Source organism: Salvia splendens, chromosome 3 (assembly GCF_004379255.2).
Source record: "Salvia splendens isolate huo1 chromosome 3, SspV2, whole genome shotgun sequence".
NCBI classification, from domain to species: domain Eukaryota; kingdom Viridiplantae; phylum Streptophyta; class Magnoliopsida; order Lamiales; family Lamiaceae; genus Salvia; species Salvia splendens.
The window spans coordinates 7,938,434-7,958,187 of record NC_056034.1 but is presented as its reverse complement, the minus strand read 5'-3'; the positions used below and the strand labels follow the sequence as shown (position 1 = coordinate 7,958,187).

Below are 19,754 nucleotides of genomic sequence, written 5' to 3'. Positions count from 1 at the left end.
GTTCAGTTTAGAAGTTCAAATTCCTTCAAAGGCAAGTTATCTCGTCTTGCGATTGTTGGTTTCTGGGATTACAAGATAACAAAACCGGGCGTAATACAACCCAAAAGAAAGAAAAGGAGAAACTGAACTAAAGAAATTACAATAGAAATCGAAACAACTAAACCAGTATGAAAGCCGAGTCGAGGAGGCCTCTTCCCGCAAGACGAGATACGCCCCGGTAGTGCTCTTCGGTTTGGCGTGTCGTCCCCAAAGGTAAAACGGCTACGTCTCTATTGATGCAGCACCGCAATCAGTAGAGCTCCGGCGAACTGGATGAAGGAGAGGGCAGAGCTTCGACAGAAGGACAATGCAGAGAGAGGGAGAGAGCTTATGCAGATGCTTGTAGATATGTATGTCCTAATGCAGTGGTATGGCTAGCCTATTTATAGGCCAACCACCATGCAGGGTCAACCAGCCATTGAAGGCTCATCATGGCAAAAACGTAACCGACGTCGGTTACAGGCGTGTGGCTGGAATGTGCCACCCGTGTGTGGAGCGTGTGGATTTCTCACGTGGCAACCGTGACTGTGCCTCGCTTGACGACGTGTCAAGCCACTTGGATTGCTGACTCGGCGGTGGTCCAAAAAGAATAGTTTGGGCCAAGCACCAAGCCCAAAGACCAAGTCCAAGTCCAAGTCCAAGTCCAAGTCCAAGTCCAAGTCCAAGATCGAGATCGAGATCGAGATCGGGCCCGAGGCCCGCGAGCGCGAGCGCGAGCACGGGCTCGGGCACGGGCGGGCGGGCGGCGGCGGCGGCGCGCGCGTGTGCGCGCATGTGGGCTCTTTCACCCATCTTGGTCCACTATAATTATTAAGTAACATAAAGTCACTTAATTTATACACATTAAAGATGTGTTAATCCTCCAATGTGGGATAATTAACACTAGTTAATTATTCCCTAAGCTCCATCTCCAAGCTTTAATTAAAAGCTAATTATGCCCAACTTTAATCTACTATTTCTCACTCACCGGAAATCGGATTTGAGAAAGTGAATATACTACATTTACCTACGTAAAATGTAGATCGACGCTATGTCATTTAATTTCACAAAATTAAATGTCTCGTCACATTTATTATTTGGTCAAAATCCATTGACCGGGCATATTTAATCCATGATTTTTACATAAATAACTTAGAAGAACTCTTCTCAGCAATCACTGTATTGGCGATATGAATTAATTAACTACTAATTAATACTGTCTGTATCAGAGAGATTATTTAAACTGAGTAAACATTTTCTCTCCCAAGAGAGCAGAGAACTGGCGTAGTAGTATTTTTTAGAAAAAAAGGAAGGGATCGTTTTTTTCAAAATATTTTATTTTTATTTTCTTAGTTGTAATAAAAAGCTTCATACATATTTATTGGCACTAGTACTTTACACGCGTGTGTAATAATAATAATAATAATAATAATAATAATAATAATAATAATAATAATAATAATAATAATAATAATAATAATAATAATAATAATAATATCACTCCTATTATTATTATGATACAATAACATGTGCAACCGATGTCTAATTTTGAACTAGAATTTTGTGGCCTATGAGATGGGCATTGAACTAGACGTCATGGCGTGCTAACTAAAAGTCAATTTGAAAATGAAACATGCTTTTCTACGTCACTTTAGCTACAGTATGTTCCATATACAATTATTCTGTTTTATAGACTGGATTTTCATGAAAAATGTTTATTATATGGGTTAATCCTCTGTTTTGTAGCTTGGATAAATGCAACCCAAAGCCAAAAAAAAAAAAAAAAAGCGGCGGCCGCCAGGCCCGTGTGAATAGTGCTATTTTTCACTATTGGGCTTAGTTAATTAATCTCAAAAATTTTGTGGGTTTATGCACTGTTTCAGCAGGTTTCCCCTCCTACCCCTTTCTCTTTCATCCTTCCCTTTTCTCTTTCCTCCTTTCTCTTCCAATGAGGTCTCCGCCATAGCCTGCTACTTCTGCGTTGGATCTCTCTATTTGCTCTTGATCTCGAGCAACCCTCTCTCCTTATTATCTCCCTCGCCTTCATCCGTGCCATGGCCGCCGCTAGTGGCGGTGATGCGCCTCGACCACCAAGTTGTAGATCCCCGCGAATCAGCGGCCGTCGTTCATGCCTCATCCGCCGTCGTTTGTGTCCAGACTATAGTGGTGGCGACTGTTGCTCTAAAAATTTCCTGGGTTCGTTCCCGAGTGTGTGAGTCGATTTTCTGGGTTTCATTCTCAAATTGGTCACCGAAATGGCTGTCTAGCTACCATGGACACCGTCGTTCGCTACCAGGCGATAGTAGCGGCGGTGACCAGCGAATTTGCAAAATCCGGCTGTGATGAATTTCCAAAGGAGATTCCAGCCTCCTTACTCCCCTCCATTTTCTTCTCTATGCGAGGCTCTCCAACGTAATCTGCAACCTTTGCGCCATATCATCTTCGAGCAGGCGGCCCTTATCTAATTCTTGCTAAAAAATTGTATCTATATTTGCATCGATTTTTCAGCATTACTTGTTATATTTGACTTCTATGTTAATTTTTTATGAATTAATTTATCTAAGTTCTATGCTTATTCATTCGTTCTTAGTAATTTTTATGGTTTTTTTTTGGTGAATTTTATTGATTTCTGGAGAATATACGATCCTTGATGAAGTTTGGGTTGGAAAATAGAATCATAGATGAATTGCAGGGACGATCTTGATGAATAGTTATAGTACATCTTGTACATACCTTAACCTTAAAAATAATCCAATCTACAAAACAACGTCATAAAAACCTTATCCATGCACTATCCTGCCTTTGACCTGAAAATTTTATCTCAAATTATTTATCATATTATATCCAATCCATGCAATAAAACACGCCCTTAATGTGTTTGATATATTCCATGATATTAGGCCTACATTGGATAAATAATCTTAGTCAAACAGTGTTATAAGGCCATTAGCAATGGAGCGCCCTAAGGTGCGCCCTATGGCGTGCCACGTCATCAGTTTTATCCTCCTACCCCCCACCTGCAATGGGACGCCCTAAGGCGCGCCATATATGATATACTATTGTTTTGTTAATTAATTTAAATGTTTTCAAATATGTAATGCAAACTAAATTAAAAAACACAACGATTAACTAAAAACAGGCGAAGTTTGCATTCATTAAACAAAAGTTACACGATTCAAGTTGGCTAATTTACGCAATTCCCAACTTCCGGCGCAGCCCCCCCGGAGATATTCGGCTTCGGCGAGGTCCGTACACTTCTTGAGGGCCTTGTGCGTCTACAACAATGTCTTCGCCATCGAGGTTGCTGCCAACTGCTCATACGCGGCGGACGTCAGGTTCGGGGTCGGGAGCGGGACCGCGATCGGCAATGGGGGCGGCGGCGGTCGAGGATGATGTCGCCGCCGCCTTCCCCTTGGCCTTCGCAGCCTTGACGCCTATGGGACGCAGGGAGGACATCGGTGTGCTGGAACTCTCAATGTCCTCATACGTCCGGTTGAGATCCACCGGACGAGTTCCGCTTTCGCTGCTCGTGTAACCATCAGCTTCGGTGGTCTTCGTCCTCTTTGTCGCCCCGGTGTACAGAATCACGCCTTGGAACTTCTGTTTGTCCCTCAAGAGCGCCCAGATGACCTCGTGCTTGAACTCGCCGTACAGGGACTGGTACGACAACAACGCTTTGGAGCGCACGTCACTCAAGCTCTCGCCGCTCCCCTGCTCCCTCGCGCACTTCTCGTACTCCGACGAGAACAGGTTGATTTGCTTATTCACCTGGTCCCAGTGCTTGCGGAGCTGCTCCCGTTGGCGCTTGTACGCGCTCGGCGGCTTCGCTGCATTGTAGCGCTCGGCAATGCGCTCCTAGTACGCCACCTGCCTCTAGTTGTTCGCGAATATCGGGTCCTCCGATATGTCCACCCAACACCTCGCCAATATGAGGGTTTCTTCCGGCTGGTAGTTCGTACGGCCGGGGGCGTACTCTTTACAATTTCCCGGAGGTGGCAACTTCTGCGCGCGGTGCCGGGTTCGCTTCTTTTTGGCGGGGGTGGAAGGGGTGGCGTCAGCGGCGGGGGCGGCCTCGGCGGAGGCGCGGCGGGAGGGGGCGACGGGTCGGTTTGGTGACGGCTCCATGTCAGACAAACCATACGGTTCCGTGCTGAATTCGGGATCGTACTGCGTGTTGGCGTAGAACGACCGATATTCGGCGGGTTCTGTACCCGGCCAACGCGCCTCGCCAAACATCGGACTCTTGGGACTTGAATCTATTTCGTTGTAATAATAAAAATATGAGTTTCGAGAGTGAAATCGTGAAATGAAACGTTACAAATGAAGGTGTGGTAGGGGTATTTATACAAAAAATCAAAAACGCGTGCCATCATCCGCCGATCCCGCAATGGGGCGCCCGATGTCGCAGACGATGGCCTATCGTCCGCGCCATCGTCCGCCGAGCCCACATTGGCGCGGACGATAGGCCATCGTCCGTGACGTAGAGCGCGGACGATGCATCGGGCGCGGACTTAGGGCGCGGACGATGGCGGACACCCACAATATGGGCATCGTCCGTGCCCGAGGACGATGGACGCCATCGGGCATGCCATCGGACGCCCCATTGCGGGTGCCCTAATGGTGTTTGGTTGAAGTGATTGATAAAAAATTAAGTTATGTAGTAATAGTATGATCTCGGCCTAGGATAAAATATTGTTTCGTAATGAGTATGAAATCTCGCTTGTGACGTTGCTACAATGACCAAATTTCCCTTTCTTTAGTCTACGATGCAACACACAAGCGTCTTGGCCTCTATCGTTCGCTCGCCGAACTCGCCCGGCTGGTCAAAGGCGGGCGCAACGGGAATCGAGGGGGGTCGCTGGAAGTCCTAGGAGGTCCAGTCGGCATCCCCCCTGTTGGTCAGTCGACAGCCGATCTCGCCTTCTTCGCTCGTCAACAAACGCGGGCTCAGATGGCCAAGACCTTAGCCGATTGGAAGACGGCAATTGACCCCGAGAAGAAGAGTTTTCTTCACGCAATGCTCGTGAGCATGCGAGCCGATATGTATGCCACCGCGGCACGGCTGGGGGGCGACGACAACGGAGGCGACGAGGAGTGAGACGGAGGCGGGGTTTTTTTTAATTAATGTTGTTTTTTTAATTAATGTAATTTTTTAATTAATGTACTTTTTAATTTTAATAATGTAATTGAATTTTCCCGTATCTGTGTCGTAAATTTAATTCCGTATTTTGTGTGATTGTTAATTATTTATTTTATATAATTTTGAGTGATGTGGCTAGGCTATTGTTAGGCTATTGCTGGGCTATTTACTTGTTTTGATGATGTGGCAGGAGGATTTTTAGTGTTGATGATGTGGCAGGATGAGTTTGTGGCTAGGCTATGGCTGGGCTATTCTTATTGTGGATGCTCTTAATCAGGTGTTTTCCCACGGAAACGCATGACCCACGTACTCATTGCCTCATTCTATAAAAGGCAATGGTAGGCACGGATACTGAATTCCGACCGGAGGGCCGAAATTCCACAGCGGACATCCGTCATTGTGTATGGTAGGCACGGATACGGAATTCCGCCGAGGACACCGTAGTTCCGCGGCGTTTACACGGAATTCCGTCGCGACACCGCGCGGACGTCCGCCATTGCGTTGACTCCCACGAACGTCCGCGCAGAATTCCTGTTTATTGCATTAAATGTTTTTTTTAAAAAAAAGTTCTATAAATACGTCCCGTTGAACTTCATTTCATCACGAAGAACAATGGAGCACCACGATAGCGATTCCCCCGCCACTAGCGAGTCACCGGCGCCTTATTTTCCCGTCGGCGGGAGTGCCAGAATGCCGGGGATGATGCCCTAATCTCAAACGTCATCGGGAATGATGCCCGGGTACTACAACATGTACCCGCAGTGGTATGGGATAATGCCCCAGATGCCCGGGGTGAGTGCCGGAATGCCGAGGATGATGCCCGGAATGTCGGGAATGATGCCCCAAATGCCGGGGATGATGATGCCCGGGATGATGTAGGGATCGCATGTCGTTGCGGGGGGAGTAGGCAGGGGGGTCCCCCAATCGCCGGTGGACAACGTCTATCGGCCCTATATGGATTTACTGTCGACGGACAACCCGACGAGTTCTCCTCTCGAGACTCAGTTCACTGGCAATGACACGTTCTCGCTCGAGGAGTTGGGGCTTTCTCTGATCCGGGATTCTCCCACCGACGCAACACAGGCGACAGTGAGGAAGGGGAGGACAGGGCGGATGAGGGGCAGGGGACGGGGCGTCCCAATGTACGTTGGTGAGGAGGGGGCCGCTAAGGTGGGGGAGGGATCCATCGGGAACAGGAGGACCGTCTGAATCATGGACGAGTGCGTCGCGCTGGCGAACCCGTGGATCAGTGTAGTGGAGGATCCTTAAGTCGGGGCGAACCAGCACATCGACCGGATGTGGTGGCGCGTTAGCCAAAGCTACCTCCAGCAATGCCGGAAACAGTGGGATCGGCTGAAGAGGCAGCTCAACCGATTTGCAGGTATTTACACAAGCAACCTCCGATCGGCAACCAGCGGCATATCTGCCGAGGATGTGAAGCTTCTGTCTCATCAGCAGTTCCCCGACACTCAGTTGGGCTTGGGGGATTCAAATATTGGGCGGTGTATCTTGTGGTGCAGTCTTCGGCCAAGTTCACTGCGGGTGTTGAATCTGGCTGGCCGAAGCGGACGAAGATCAGCGACTCCGGAGAGTACAGTAGCAGTGTCGGTTCCGTGGAACTCCCCCCCGCCGAGGCAGAGTTCCCGACACCCACACCGTCGGCCCCGCCGCCGTCACCCGGTTGGGCAAAAGTCCGCGGCGCGGATGGCAAGGGGAAGCACCAGCGGATCCGCCGAGGCCCAATCGGCAGCACCCGCCCAAAACGATCCCGAGAACCCCTCATTCGCCCGCATCGCGGCACATGAAACCTTGTTGCGTGCAATGGTTGAATGGCCCCAATCGACCGACCCCCATTACAAGCGGTCGCTTAAACCCCTCATCAACAGTATGCGGCGCGATTTGGGGTTCGGAGACATGTCGGACGGTGATGGCGAAGGGGGATGGCGGCGACGGGGAATCCGAGGAGTGAGAAGCCGGTTTTTATTTTAATAATGTAATATTTTTTAGTAATTATGTATTTTTTTATAATGAAGTATGTTTTTTTAAATAAAGTGATTGCATTTTCTCCGTATTTGTGTCGACTATTTAATTCCGTAAATTTCTTACTTCCGGAAATTGTTTAGTTTTTGAATTTTTGAATTTTTTTAATTGTGGGAAGTCCTTCGAGATGTCCTTGGGGATGTCCGCCACTGTGTAGTGGGAATTCCTTATGACGTGGCAGTGCAGTGGGAAGTTCGTATAACATGGCAGGAAGTGTTTTTGGGAATTCCACCGGGAATTCCGCGCTACTGCTGATGCTTTAAATCTCCTCAATTGGTTACATTTGTTAATGTTGTTGTATATACAACTATGAATTTTAAATTTTCTAGTAATTTTTTTCTACAAATAAATTTCGAACAAATTGAAGATGACGTGGACAGTACATGATATATACATGTGACAAATCATCTCATTGTGTTATTTGATTGTAAATGAAGACTTTTTACTTAAAGTTTCTTTTATTTTAGCTAAATAAATAAATTTCGAGATCTTCTAATTATTCTCTGGACGCACATCGTAAATTAAGTTATTTTATTTGTTTTTAATTATAAATATAAATAAAATAGCCCTACAAGGAGATCTGTTAAATACTCCTAAATAACAATAACTCATCCAAAATTATGTGCACTATCTAATATAGACATTAGTAACCTCAAAATGAGTAACATTAAATTCGCCATACATCAATATAATTAACCGATCCGAAAAAGAAGACTACATTATATGAACATACATCTTAATTATAATATGTATGGTATATGATATTTTACTCAGATTCCCCACATTAATTACATCGTGAAAAAAACTTCAAAACCACCACTACAGAATTTAAAATGAAATTCCCTCCAAATTTTGTTTATTTATTTCCAAATACAGATTGTTAGGGCTCCAAAATAAATAAGTAGTATTCAAAAAAGACCTCCAAAACATTGTTGTATATAATTTCTCACTTGCCTTTGCTTTTCCCTCCCCTTTTCTTATTTACCATCAACATTTGTCAACCCAATTTCCCAAAAATAAAAATGGCAAGTGAAAATAATATTTGTTTGAAGCGTTCGTCTAAGCCGAGAAGATCATGCGATTCGATAAGTATTTTGGTGGTGGATGATGATACAACATGTCTTGCAGTTGTTGCAGCGCTGCTTAAGAAGTTCAAATATTCAGGTTCATAATTTGCTTCTTTTTTAAATTTTTTATTGAAATGTATTCAATTAATCTTACATGAATAAGTATTTGAATTTGAATTCCAGTTGTGACGGCGAAGCACCCTAATGATGCGCTATGCGCCCTTCGGATCAAGGGCGGCTCGTTTGATTTGGTGGTGTCGGACGTCAACATGCCAGACATGAACGGTTTCCAGCTTCGAGAAGCCATCACTCATGAATTCAATCTGCCTGTGATTTGTAAGTTTGTGTATTTGTATATTTTTTTTCTTGTTTAATTCATTCATTGCTTGAATATTTTTATGGTATGGCGCAGTGATGTCGGTTGATAGCAAAGAGGTTGTGCTTTCGAAGGCGAACAAGAGTGGCGCTGCACTTTTCATATCAAAGCCAGTGTCTCCAAATGACTTGAAGGATTTATGGCAATTTGCTGCCATGAAAAAGAAAGTAAATAGTAATGAAAACTCCAAGAGAAGACCACAGAATAAAGAGAGGTTTGAATGTGGTGATGCTAATACTAAAAAACCCAAAGTTATTTGGACTAATGCACTGCATTATCGCTTCTTGGAGGCTATTAGAAGCATTGGTCTCGAGAGTAAGCATTATTACTTTCTATTCATATATATGCAATCTCAATTTTCATAATTAACTTATTTTAATTTTTAATTAATGTAGGAGCTGTGCCGAAGAAAATTCTTCAAGTGATGGATGTGCCTGGATTAACCAGAGAAAATGTGGCTAGCCATTTGCAGAAATATAGGATGTTCCTGAAACGAGTTTCGGATGCAAGTTACAAACTCGAGGCTGGTGAGGATGATGAGACTATGATTCGGACCACGAGCTATGTGTCGAATTATTCTCTCAACAGATTAACCAAACCCCAGTTTCGGTTTGAGAGCTTTCCGGTTTCATATCAGACACATCCCACATCCCATATTAGTCTTGGCTCAAATTCAATCAACAAAAATTCAGAAATTGCTTGTGCATTGCCTTCTACTACTCATTTAGTGCACCACCAGTCAGGAAACTCTGTGAATTTTGATATTGATGAGTTGCTGAACAACACAGACCAAACTTGTTTCGCGGAACATTTAAATGAACCGTTGCTGCTGCCACCACTGCCTACGTCGAATCTGTCTCTGGTCCAAGACCAGCAGTTCAATGGAGGGATAGTTGATGATTCGCCGTTTTGTTCTGTTTATGATTTGCCTGCCTCACATGTACAACAGCCCTTCAACTTGAATCCAACTCATCTTCACAGTAGTATTCCCTCATATCAACTCATCAACTTCCAAAATCAACAACAGGTACTCTTTCTATTTGCTCTTCACTTTTACATTAGCACAAACATAACACAGCTTTTTAGAAACTGTTGATTAAGTGAAGAATTTGACAGCAGCATGGATGTGAATATACTGAAAGCCCCTCCCTCTTATATGATGGCATTGGCATGACTAGTTCATCTTATGATCTAGCTGGCTACCAGGCAAGTCCAAACACATATTACTTTTTTCAGCAAAACTTTTTTTCTCGGAGTTTCTTTGTTCTTTACACAATTGTTATTTACAAACAGCAGGTAGAAGGAACAATAGACTCTGTGGTGTTTGGCACTACTTCTTCTCAGTTCCATAAAGCTATTGAATCTACAAATCAGGCATGCTATTCAGTAACTTCATCATCTTCTAATTACTGCGCCCGATATAATTCTTATGACTGACTTTTGTTCAATACAGTGTGACTACAACGGCGCTGCTCTGGAATCTTTACTTGCCTTTGGACTGTTTGGAGAAGATCAAATCCAAACCCTTGAAGGGATCTGAATTCAGCAGCTTCGGAAACACCTTAACCGCTGTACATACTAATTGGTTTCAAGTCGAAAAATAGTTGAACTACTGATCCAAGGAAATGGTAACTTAGAGTTAACTGTTGGAAACACTTACAGTTTGTCTGCCTACATTTTACAGGATGATGATGATGAGTATGTATTGTATGCTAATATCAAAAGGAAAAAAAATCTTTATGTATTTCCCTACCTATGTATGATTCTAAATTTCTAAATATCTAAATTTCATGTCATGTGCACAAAAAACATAGAATTTAGAAGGATTTGACCTATTACTACCCTGTATCACTACATTTGTATATCAATTAATACTATCGTGGGTTATTAATAAAAATTTCAAAACATAATTGCAATTTCATGAACAAGGTTAAATGCGATGGCCTTATGGCTTATAGTGGATTAACTATACATATACATTATTGTATTTCAAGCAATAATATAGTTTGATACTCTATCTAAACAAAAAGAGAGAAGAAAGGAAACATCATCACCAATATTCTGTCCTTGTCTTGTCAGGACCAGCAAACAAGCTGTTTTAATGTATATAAAGACATGGTTAATTATTGTAAACGGAAAAAATCATACTCATAATAATAATAATAATTATTAATATGAACAATTATGAATATATTGTACAATGTTAGAAAATTAGAATAAGCTATGATCATATCATAAGTTTGTCCTTATGTTTACCAATTTACAACTTCATAGTACAATAATAAATTAATTAAAATAAGAGTCGAACTTTTTGATGGATGAATAAGTAAATCCTTCACAGATATGTATTCTTCTTGTTTCATGTTGTTTAGGAAGCAAATGTACATATACTATATAGACGAATGATTAATTCTCAAAAATGCAAGGAAGAACATGATCACCCCAGGGTTTTAACTACTCATATGTAAAGTATTAAACAAAATTTACAACTCCGAATAAGATTCTGTTGCATCAGGAAAAAAAACTACTCATTCAAATGCAATTGCAAACTATAAGTACAAGTAGTACGACACATATTACAAAATATAAACAAACTCAATGGGGATGATCAAGCGTGGCCTCGGCCGTTGCAAGTATCCCCATTTATTTGTGATGAAGAGGAACACATATGGGAAGACAAGAGCTCTAAATACAGAAAAGAATCGAGAATCGATACCAAACATACTTCCAAACAAATCCACACTAGACACAGCATTGCGTTGGATCTTACTACCAACTCACAGCAAGTTCCAACTGAAAGCTGGACGAATGTTGCCTTTTTCTGTTGTACTGGAGGTCCAAGAGCCACCTAAAAATGGATTCGAAGTAGAATCAAAAGTCTCCCATTGTGTTGTGATCACCACAGAAGTGCCCGAGCCCGAGCTCCTTGAAGGTTGATGTTCATCCTGCAGCTTTGGTGAATCACAGTCGATCAAAGACTCCCCCATGGAATGCCGGGCTTGATGCTGACCTGGTGAAGAAGGCACATCAGTACCATTCGAGTGCTTCTGCGATGGAACTTGGTTTCCAGGCATCGAATTCTTGAGTTTCATCGCATCAAGTTTCTCCACAAGCTTCTGTATTCTTCTCACCTATAAAATTCAAGATTCAAGAATCAGCTTCTTCCTTGTAACACCACACCTCACACAGACAAGACTACACATTCATGTAATCGAATAAATTACCTGCATTTTCCTCTGTAATTTGACATCGCCGTCAGCAACGACGCCATCCAATTTGAGCAATTGATTCATCAACAGCTCAATGAGGTTCACTAAATCCTTGTCCACCACTTTCCCGCCTTTAGAAATCACAGTTTCAAGAGAAGATACCTGCGCCAATCCATATTTCATACAATACAAATTACGACGAGTTTTCATAAATACTAGTAGTTCATACTAATAACAGAATGAAGCTTGCAAATACCTGCGAAGCCAGCCTATCAACCTCCAAGCTGATATCTGACAGCGTTTTTGCAACCTTCTCCATTTTAGCATTCTTCCTCATTTCTAGGAAGCGTTTCTCCTTGCTAATGGCGTCCTCTTCCAACACCAATTTAGACTTGTCTTTCACTCCGGCACTGTCTAGATACGCAGTCGAATTCCTCTCTTTATCCTTGTAAAACAGCTTCTGATCCTGGTGGTGTAGCCCCGTGGGCGCCGACAGCATCTTCTTCAATTCCCCTAAATTCAGTAACAAACAGATACTCCTATGATGAATATTTTTTAAAACGAAACATATAAAAGCAAATCACGATGAGGAAATTACCGAAGGTTGATTGAGAGCTGATGCGGATTTCATGATAAAGTGAACCGTATTTGACGCGGACTCGAATGTTGGGCGGCGGCGGCACTCGGCTCTCTTCTCCGCCGTCGGTACGCTTCTGGACCAGCATTCCGCCGGGCCTCATCTCCCACTCTTTCTCCGCGCCTCTGCCGCCGTTAAAATCGGGTGGTAAAGTTTCATTCTTAGTCCTCATCCGCATCATCTTCGATCACAGATACTATTAACTAGCCGCGGAAATACGGTTGAAATCCCGATAATTTTTTGGAATTCAGCAGATCAAAAACAAACTGCGAGTTGATCCACGGGTTGACTCGGAAAAGAAAAACCCTCGCAGATAAAAAAAATAAGGCGAAAGCTTCACAAATTTCTGAATATCATCATCACAACGTCGCATCCACGCGTCTGAATGTTACCGCAAATTCGTGAGAGGAAATCACCAAATAAAATGGGACAAAGATTTAGTTTGAGCTCGAATGGGGAAAAAAGGAAAAAGGTAAAAATTAAAAAAGTCAAACCCGGGAATCTCGAGTGTTCGGGAAAGATCGGCGAAGAGAGGCTGAGAAAGGTTGTTAATTGCGTTGGGTTGAGGCTGAATCGCCCGACAGAATTAAAAAATAATCAGATCTCTCACAAAATTTCGAAAGAATCAGTTACAGAGTGAAATCTGCAAATACTAATATCTAGTCTCCGTAAGTTGAAAAAACTCCGATGAAAATCCCTAAAAAAAAACACAATGCCGAGACTCTAACGGGGAAAGATTAACTGAATATTGAGTTGGTTACTGCGTGCTTCTCTCTCTGCAAGGCTGGAGAAAGAAGACGCGAAGAGAGAGAAACGTAAAGATATTACAAATTGTATGGACAGCGAACACAACAGCATTGAGGTCAGATTATATAAATATACAGTAACTTCTATAAAATCACCAAAACCAAATTACAAAATTTAAAAAAAAATGAGGATATTAGAAGACCCACGAAAGCCGCCGACGCCTCTGGTTATTGGGTCGAAAGTAAAAATTAAAAGTAAATATACAATTTGTTTAACCTAATAGTCAATTGAAGTAAATAGTAGGAAGGACTGTAGGAGTAGTACCATTCTTAGGAGTAGTACCATTCTTATTTATCAATTTTATTAAGTACGGTGTGGCGTTCGGTTGGCAAGATTAAATCTTATGATTAAATATGTATCAGGTTTGGTTCATAAGATTGAACCCTTCCACTTAATTTTAGATGGATAGTCTCATGATGATTAGTTATAGTTTCCCCTCTAACTAAAATAATCTCACAACTTAATCCTAGATGGATAATCTCATTATATTAGTCATAACAACCCAACGCAGCAGTAGTACATTATTTTAGTACGCTTTCACTTAAATTTTTATCTATTTGCACTTTTATATTGGGTGTGGTCGGCTATGTATTAACTTATCAAATTTGATCTCTGCATAGTAGCTTAGTCGTGTGCCGCCAAAATCTCATAAACAATTACTACTACTAACTACTCTACTATATAATGAACTCGCATATAATTCTTCAATCATGACAACATTTGTACTGTTAAAAAAGTTATAATAATGTTTTAGGTATATCATTATCATTTAAGCGTCGTATTTTTATGTTATGAATTAGTCTATTATCTTCTTTTGATGAAAACCAACTAATTCTTCTTAGCCTATTAATCCGTTCTATTTTAAATGTTTGCATGTTTTAAGTTACTATTTTTATACGGTGTTAGTTGCATCGACCCATTATTTGAGACGCCCAATTGTGTCTAACATAGTAACATGCCATTAATAAATTCCACATATATAAGTCAAGAAGAAATAAGTTGACCTGAAACAGTAATAGTAACAATAATAATAATAATAATAATAATAAAAATCATAGAACGATTAAACTATCTTTAAAGCATCTTCTTATGTTTCGTTTATACTTAAAAACATAGAATGCTGGTAAATATATTCACCATAGCATTTGTTATCCCAATTATATCAAACACATTGAAGATTTAACTTTCCCCTCGGATTTGTTGGTTTAACGTCGCGATCACAATCGGTCTGGACTTGATTTGATTTGATGTATTAATACAATTAATAAGATTTTGTGACGATGCATATTTTTTTCGGTGGCAAGGGCATAGTTGACCAACAAAAATGAGGTTTAAATTAATGAACGATAAATAAATGTGACAAACGCATGAAAACAAATTAATATTAGTATTTTAATTATAATGTATATGCATGCATATAACAAAATCCACATCTTAATTAGTGCTAAAGGTAAATGAGTTTCATACATATATTCAGACTATAGTCATAGGCTCATAACAAACATGACTTTCTAAGAAACTAAGAACAAAATATTATTTAAGGATCATAAGATATGTCTCAGTTGAAGTTTCGGTAGTTATGAAATAAATAAATGTATGTGCATGTATGTAAATGAGAGAATAAATTAAACAAGGTCCAACCAACATATTGGCACACATAATTTTCTAAGTGGAATTGGGGATTTCAATTAATTCGTTAAAACCATTGCTTGATTGTGGCCTTATTATCAATTACTACTAAACTAGCATTCGAGCAATTACGGTGTCTAAAAATTAAGTAAAAATGCACCAACAATACAGGGTGACATGTGAATTGAAACAACAATTAAATGGATGATGTATTTTAATAAAATCCGAACAGTTTCACGAGCAACATTTTTTTATTGTGGAGTTGGCATCATGGGAAACATATATATAGCTTGATAACAATAAATGTCATCAATATTTTTATAATTGAGCTCATCAGTTTCTTATGTAAACTCGAAGCCGATGTGTTCAATGCGCATTGGATAATGAAATTTATGCATGTCATTATGTACTTACCTTGAGGGTTAGTCTATATGGATAAATGTGTTAGTATGTGTTTGGATGAATATGTTATATGGACGAATATGTTAGTATTTGTTTGGATGAATTCATAAGATTAAATTTTATAATTTAAGTTTAGATGGATAGTCAATAATTAACTATAGTTATTATTTTTTAATTAAAATAATCTCATAATTTAAATCTAAATAAATAATTATATGATAATGAGACATGCCAACTGAACGGACTAGTATTATTTACTTGGATAGAGTGTTATATATATGAAATTTCAGGCTTATGTACTCTATCATTTGAGATAATTTTGCTCAATTTATATTGTTGGCATACCCATATGAGGAGATGAAGGGGCTTAAGCCTCTACTGGATCGAATTTAATTTTAAAATTTATTTTTTTAACATTGTCTTATTAATTAATCCAAATTGTATATAACTTATTATGTAAAAGTAGTTATCAATTAGTTAAATCACTTAAAAATTATTTTTTCAAGTAAACTTTAGAAAACATATATAGTATACTCCTAGTTCATATCAATGGTTTTTTTTTTAGTCAAACCATATCCGTATCTCAATAAAAAGATGAAACATGAGAAGTACTAATAACAAGGTATTTCGTCAATATATATTATATTATCAATCATAAAATAAACATCTAGCATCTTTCTAATAAATTGATCAAAGATGTTAATTAATAGGGTAATGATTGGGATTTAGGTAGATGCTTAATTAGTTAAGTGTGGGAAGATGCGCAGTAGGTTTTGCTAGGTCATGCTTAGCGCGCTAATGATTGTTGATTTCTTTATTCTTTTATGTTTTTTCTTTTCTTTTCTTTATTATTTTCTGTTTTTTCTTTTCTCTTCTTTTATTTTTTTTTCTTTTTCTCTGGGATATCGATTATAATTGCATCCACAATAGCGCATAGCGCACCGCCTAGCCGAGCGTCGGCGCTAGGCGGTGCGCTAGGCGAACTATTGCAGCCGCCTAGCCGATTTCGTGGAAAAAAACCGCCTAGCGCTCGGCGGTTCCGCGGCGCTAGGCGATCCGCTAGGCGTTATTGCAGCGTCCGGATCGCCTAGCGCACCGCCTAGCGCAAATTTTTAATTTTTTTTTGTTTCCGAAACACTATATATACGCTACTTGCCCGTCATTTTCATTTGCACCACTTGTATTAACGAGTACTCTCTCTATCTTAATTTCTGTACAAGATCAACACCTAGAAATGAGTAACGCCGGTGGTAGTGGTGGGAGTGGTGGGGATGCTGAGGAGTACGAGCGTATAATGAACGAAGCGCTAGAGGCCTATACGAACCGTGAGATTGATCAATGGATGCAGAGGGCCTTGCGGCCGGCGGTACCTCGACCTCGACCAGTGGTACACCGCCGAGCGGTGATTGATCGTGATCACGTAGCTGCACATCAGCGCCTATACGAAGACTACTTCGCACATGAGCCGCGGTTCAACGCCAACCTTTTCAGGCGCCGTTTTAGGATGCGCAGGTCCCTGTTTATGCGTATTGTTAACGGATTGGAGCAACGATATCTGTATTTCCGCTTTAGGCACGATGCGGCTGGCAGACCCGGCCACACTCCTATTCAAAAGTGCACTGCGGCAATCCGGCAGTTGGCCTACGGAGGCGCTGCAGACATGTGGGACGAGTACCTCCACATCGGTGAGACGACTGCCCTGGAGTGTATGAAGTATTTCTGTCAGGGCGTGATTGAAATATTCGGTGATCAGTACCTTCGAAGCCCTACCACCGATGACTGCCGGGATTTGCTGCGGATGCACGGGGAACAGCATGGGTTCCCAGGGATGTTAGGCAGCATAGATTGTATGCATTGGGAGTGGAAGAACTGCCCCGCCGCCTGGAAGGGGATGTACACTACCCGCTACAAGGGAAAGAATCCCACGATAATCCTCGAGGCCGCAGCTGATTACCGGCTGTGGATTTGGCATGCGTATTTTGGGATAGCTGGTTCGAACAACGACCTCAACTCGTCGCCACTTTTCAACCAGCAGTGTCAGGGTGTCGGTCCGGCCATCAGTTTTGTCGCCAACGACAACCGACATGATATGGGCTACTACTTGGCGGATGAGATATACCCTAGGTGGCCCGTCTTTGTGAAGACGATCCGATGCCCAGGAGATGAGAAGAAGGCCTACTTTGCGGCACGGCAGGAGTCGGTGAGCAAGGACGTGGAACGCGCATTTGGTGTGCTCCAGGCTCGATGGGCGGCAGTTAAGGGGCCAACGCGTTTGTGGCACGTCGACTGCATTGCTGATATAATGTACGCCTTTTTTTTAAAAAAAAAATTAACTTCATATATTTATATCATATATATGAAGGAGGAAATTACAAATCAACTCCTATAACAAGGAGGAAAGACAAATTACGCCACCCAGGGTTCGAACTCGAGACCTCCAGGATGGACGCGGTATCCAGCACCCTTTACCGCTAGGCCAAGGGGCTTTATTTGATATAATGTACGCCTGTATAATCATGCACAACATGATTGTCGAAGATGAAGGTGGACAACTGACTGATTGGGCCAACGACGATAATGAAGCTGGTCCAAGCCACGGCGTAGCCGCCCCTAACGTACGGAGTGGGGTACCCCACGATGAAGACGGCCGCCTCCAAGCACACGCCGACATGCGCCAAACGGAGGCTCATATTCGACTCCAAAAGGATTTAATTGAAGAGTTATGGGCGCGGAGGACTGCACGACGTTAGTTTTTTTTTTAATTATGTAATTTTTTTTAATTAATGTACTTTTAAAATTTTATTAATATTAGTGAATTTTCTCGTTTTTGTGGCGTAAATTTAATTCCGTATATTGTGTGATTGTTAATTATTTCATTTTGTATATATTTGTTAATAGTGATGTGGATAGTATTATTAATGTTTCCCGTATATGTCTCGTAAATTAAATTCCGTATATTGTGTGATTGTTAATTATGTCATTTTATATAATTGTTATTAGTGATGTAGCTATTGATGTGGCTGGGCTATTTATGATGTGGCTAGGCTATGGCTGGGCTATTTATAATGTGGCAGGAGGATTTTTAGTGCTGATGATGTGGTAGTGGCTAGGCTATGACTGGGCTATTGCTGACCTATTCTTATTGTGGATGGCCTAATTGAGCAGAGAGTAGATGGTGGGACCATTTAGAGCTAAATTACTGCAGCAGTGAAATTCAAGCAAAAGTAGTTGCAGGTTGCGAATCTACACGAATCCGTCTACTAGATTTTCAATATTTTTGTCGTATTATTATATTTTTATTTTGGGAAAAGATGTTTTCCGAAATTAATCTAAATTATCGAATTAGATACACTCTTATTCTTATGGGTACACGCATAAATTTGCATGTAATTCTTGTTATGACTTTCGCATAGTAAATTGCAAAAAATATTAAAATTTTGATATTGTTACTTAAATTACAAAAAAAAGAAAAAAACTTGATAAAGACTTAAGTTCCTGGATGGTTTACGTTGTGTCCGTCATTGTCAGTGCTTGTATTGATGATGCAAAATTACTTATTTTTACTAGTAGTATTATTATATAGCCGATATAATTTCATTATTGTCAGTATTTTATCGTTGCACATTGATGCTATATATGTACATATTTTCCAAGCTCTGTGTAGAGTACATGATACCTTCAAGCTTGGACAATCAAGATCATGAAACTTTACACATTAGAAATACTCACAATCAAGCTGTCTGTACAATTACTATACTCAATTATCAAATTGGAAGATTGTTAAGAGTGACATCTGCAAGGCTTCAATTATGAGTAAATGAATAAAGTTAAGATAATACAAATTTTGGTACCGATATCTATTAATTTTGACACATATTGATGTGTGTGCGATTGAATCAAGATTGGTTCGATTCAATACATCCTATTTTGAATAATTTTTTAAAACAGTAATTTTTATAATAAAATACAGTAAGAACTATTTTTAATCACCATAAATGTCACTTCTTATTTGAGACAGATTTTGATTTCTAATAATAAAAATAATCATTTTCTATTTATAAGAATGGTAATTCTTTTTTTGAACTTCTGGTGAAAACTTACACAAGTTTTTTTTGTCTCATTAAACAAGTATTTTTAAATGCTGGGCAGTAATTACTGTGGTCGTCCCTTCTGCCCCCTTTAAACTTGAATGATGCCATTCCTTTTTATCAAGACATGTACTGATTCTGATTGTGTCAAGTCCTCCTCTATTTCCCGAATTGAGATTAAGAAAAAGAATATTGCGGTTTTTCAAAACAATCATTAGCATATTATTCCCAATAAAATAAAATACTCCGTAATTACTCCTCAAAAATAATAAATCATCTTTTAGGGCATCCACAGTGGGGCGGACGATAGTCCGCCCGATGCAACTATCGTCCGCTACTGT

The 19,754-nt window shown here is 40.8% G+C and overlaps 1 protein-coding gene across 1 annotated transcript; it reads right to left on the bottom strand.

Moving 5' to 3' along the window:
• Positions 1-11,075: 11,075 nt before the first annotated feature.
• On the bottom strand, positions 11,076-13,340 carry LOC121794695 (BAG family molecular chaperone regulator 3-like). The gene is made up of 5 exons (XM_042192975.1): positions 12,982-13,340; positions 12,449-12,868; positions 12,107-12,363; positions 11,866-12,012; positions 11,076-11,772 (listed from the first exon to the last, which is right to left on the bottom strand). Exons 2-5 carry the CDS (start codon positions 12,666-12,668, stop codon positions 11,419-11,421), a joined length of 978 nt encoding a protein of 325 aa, XP_042048909.1. The 5' UTR covers positions 12,669-12,868; positions 12,982-13,340; the 3' UTR covers positions 11,076-11,418.
• Positions 13,341-19,754: the final 6,414 nt, after the last annotated feature.

Excerpts from the sequence above, each read along its gene's own strand:
- LOC121794695 (XM_042192975.1), bottom strand. The coding sequence starts at position 12,668 with ATGATGCGGATGAGGACTAAGAATGAAACTTTACCACCCGATTTTAAC. Across the intron at positions 12,013-12,106 it reads TTGATAGGCTGGCTTCGCAG|GTATCTTCTCTTGAAACTGT; the intron begins GTATTTGCAAGC and ends GGATTGGCGCAG. Across the intron at positions 11,773-11,865 it reads AATTACAGAGGAAAATGCAG|GTGAGAAGAATACAGAAGCT; the intron begins GTAATTTATTCG and ends TGAATTTTATAG.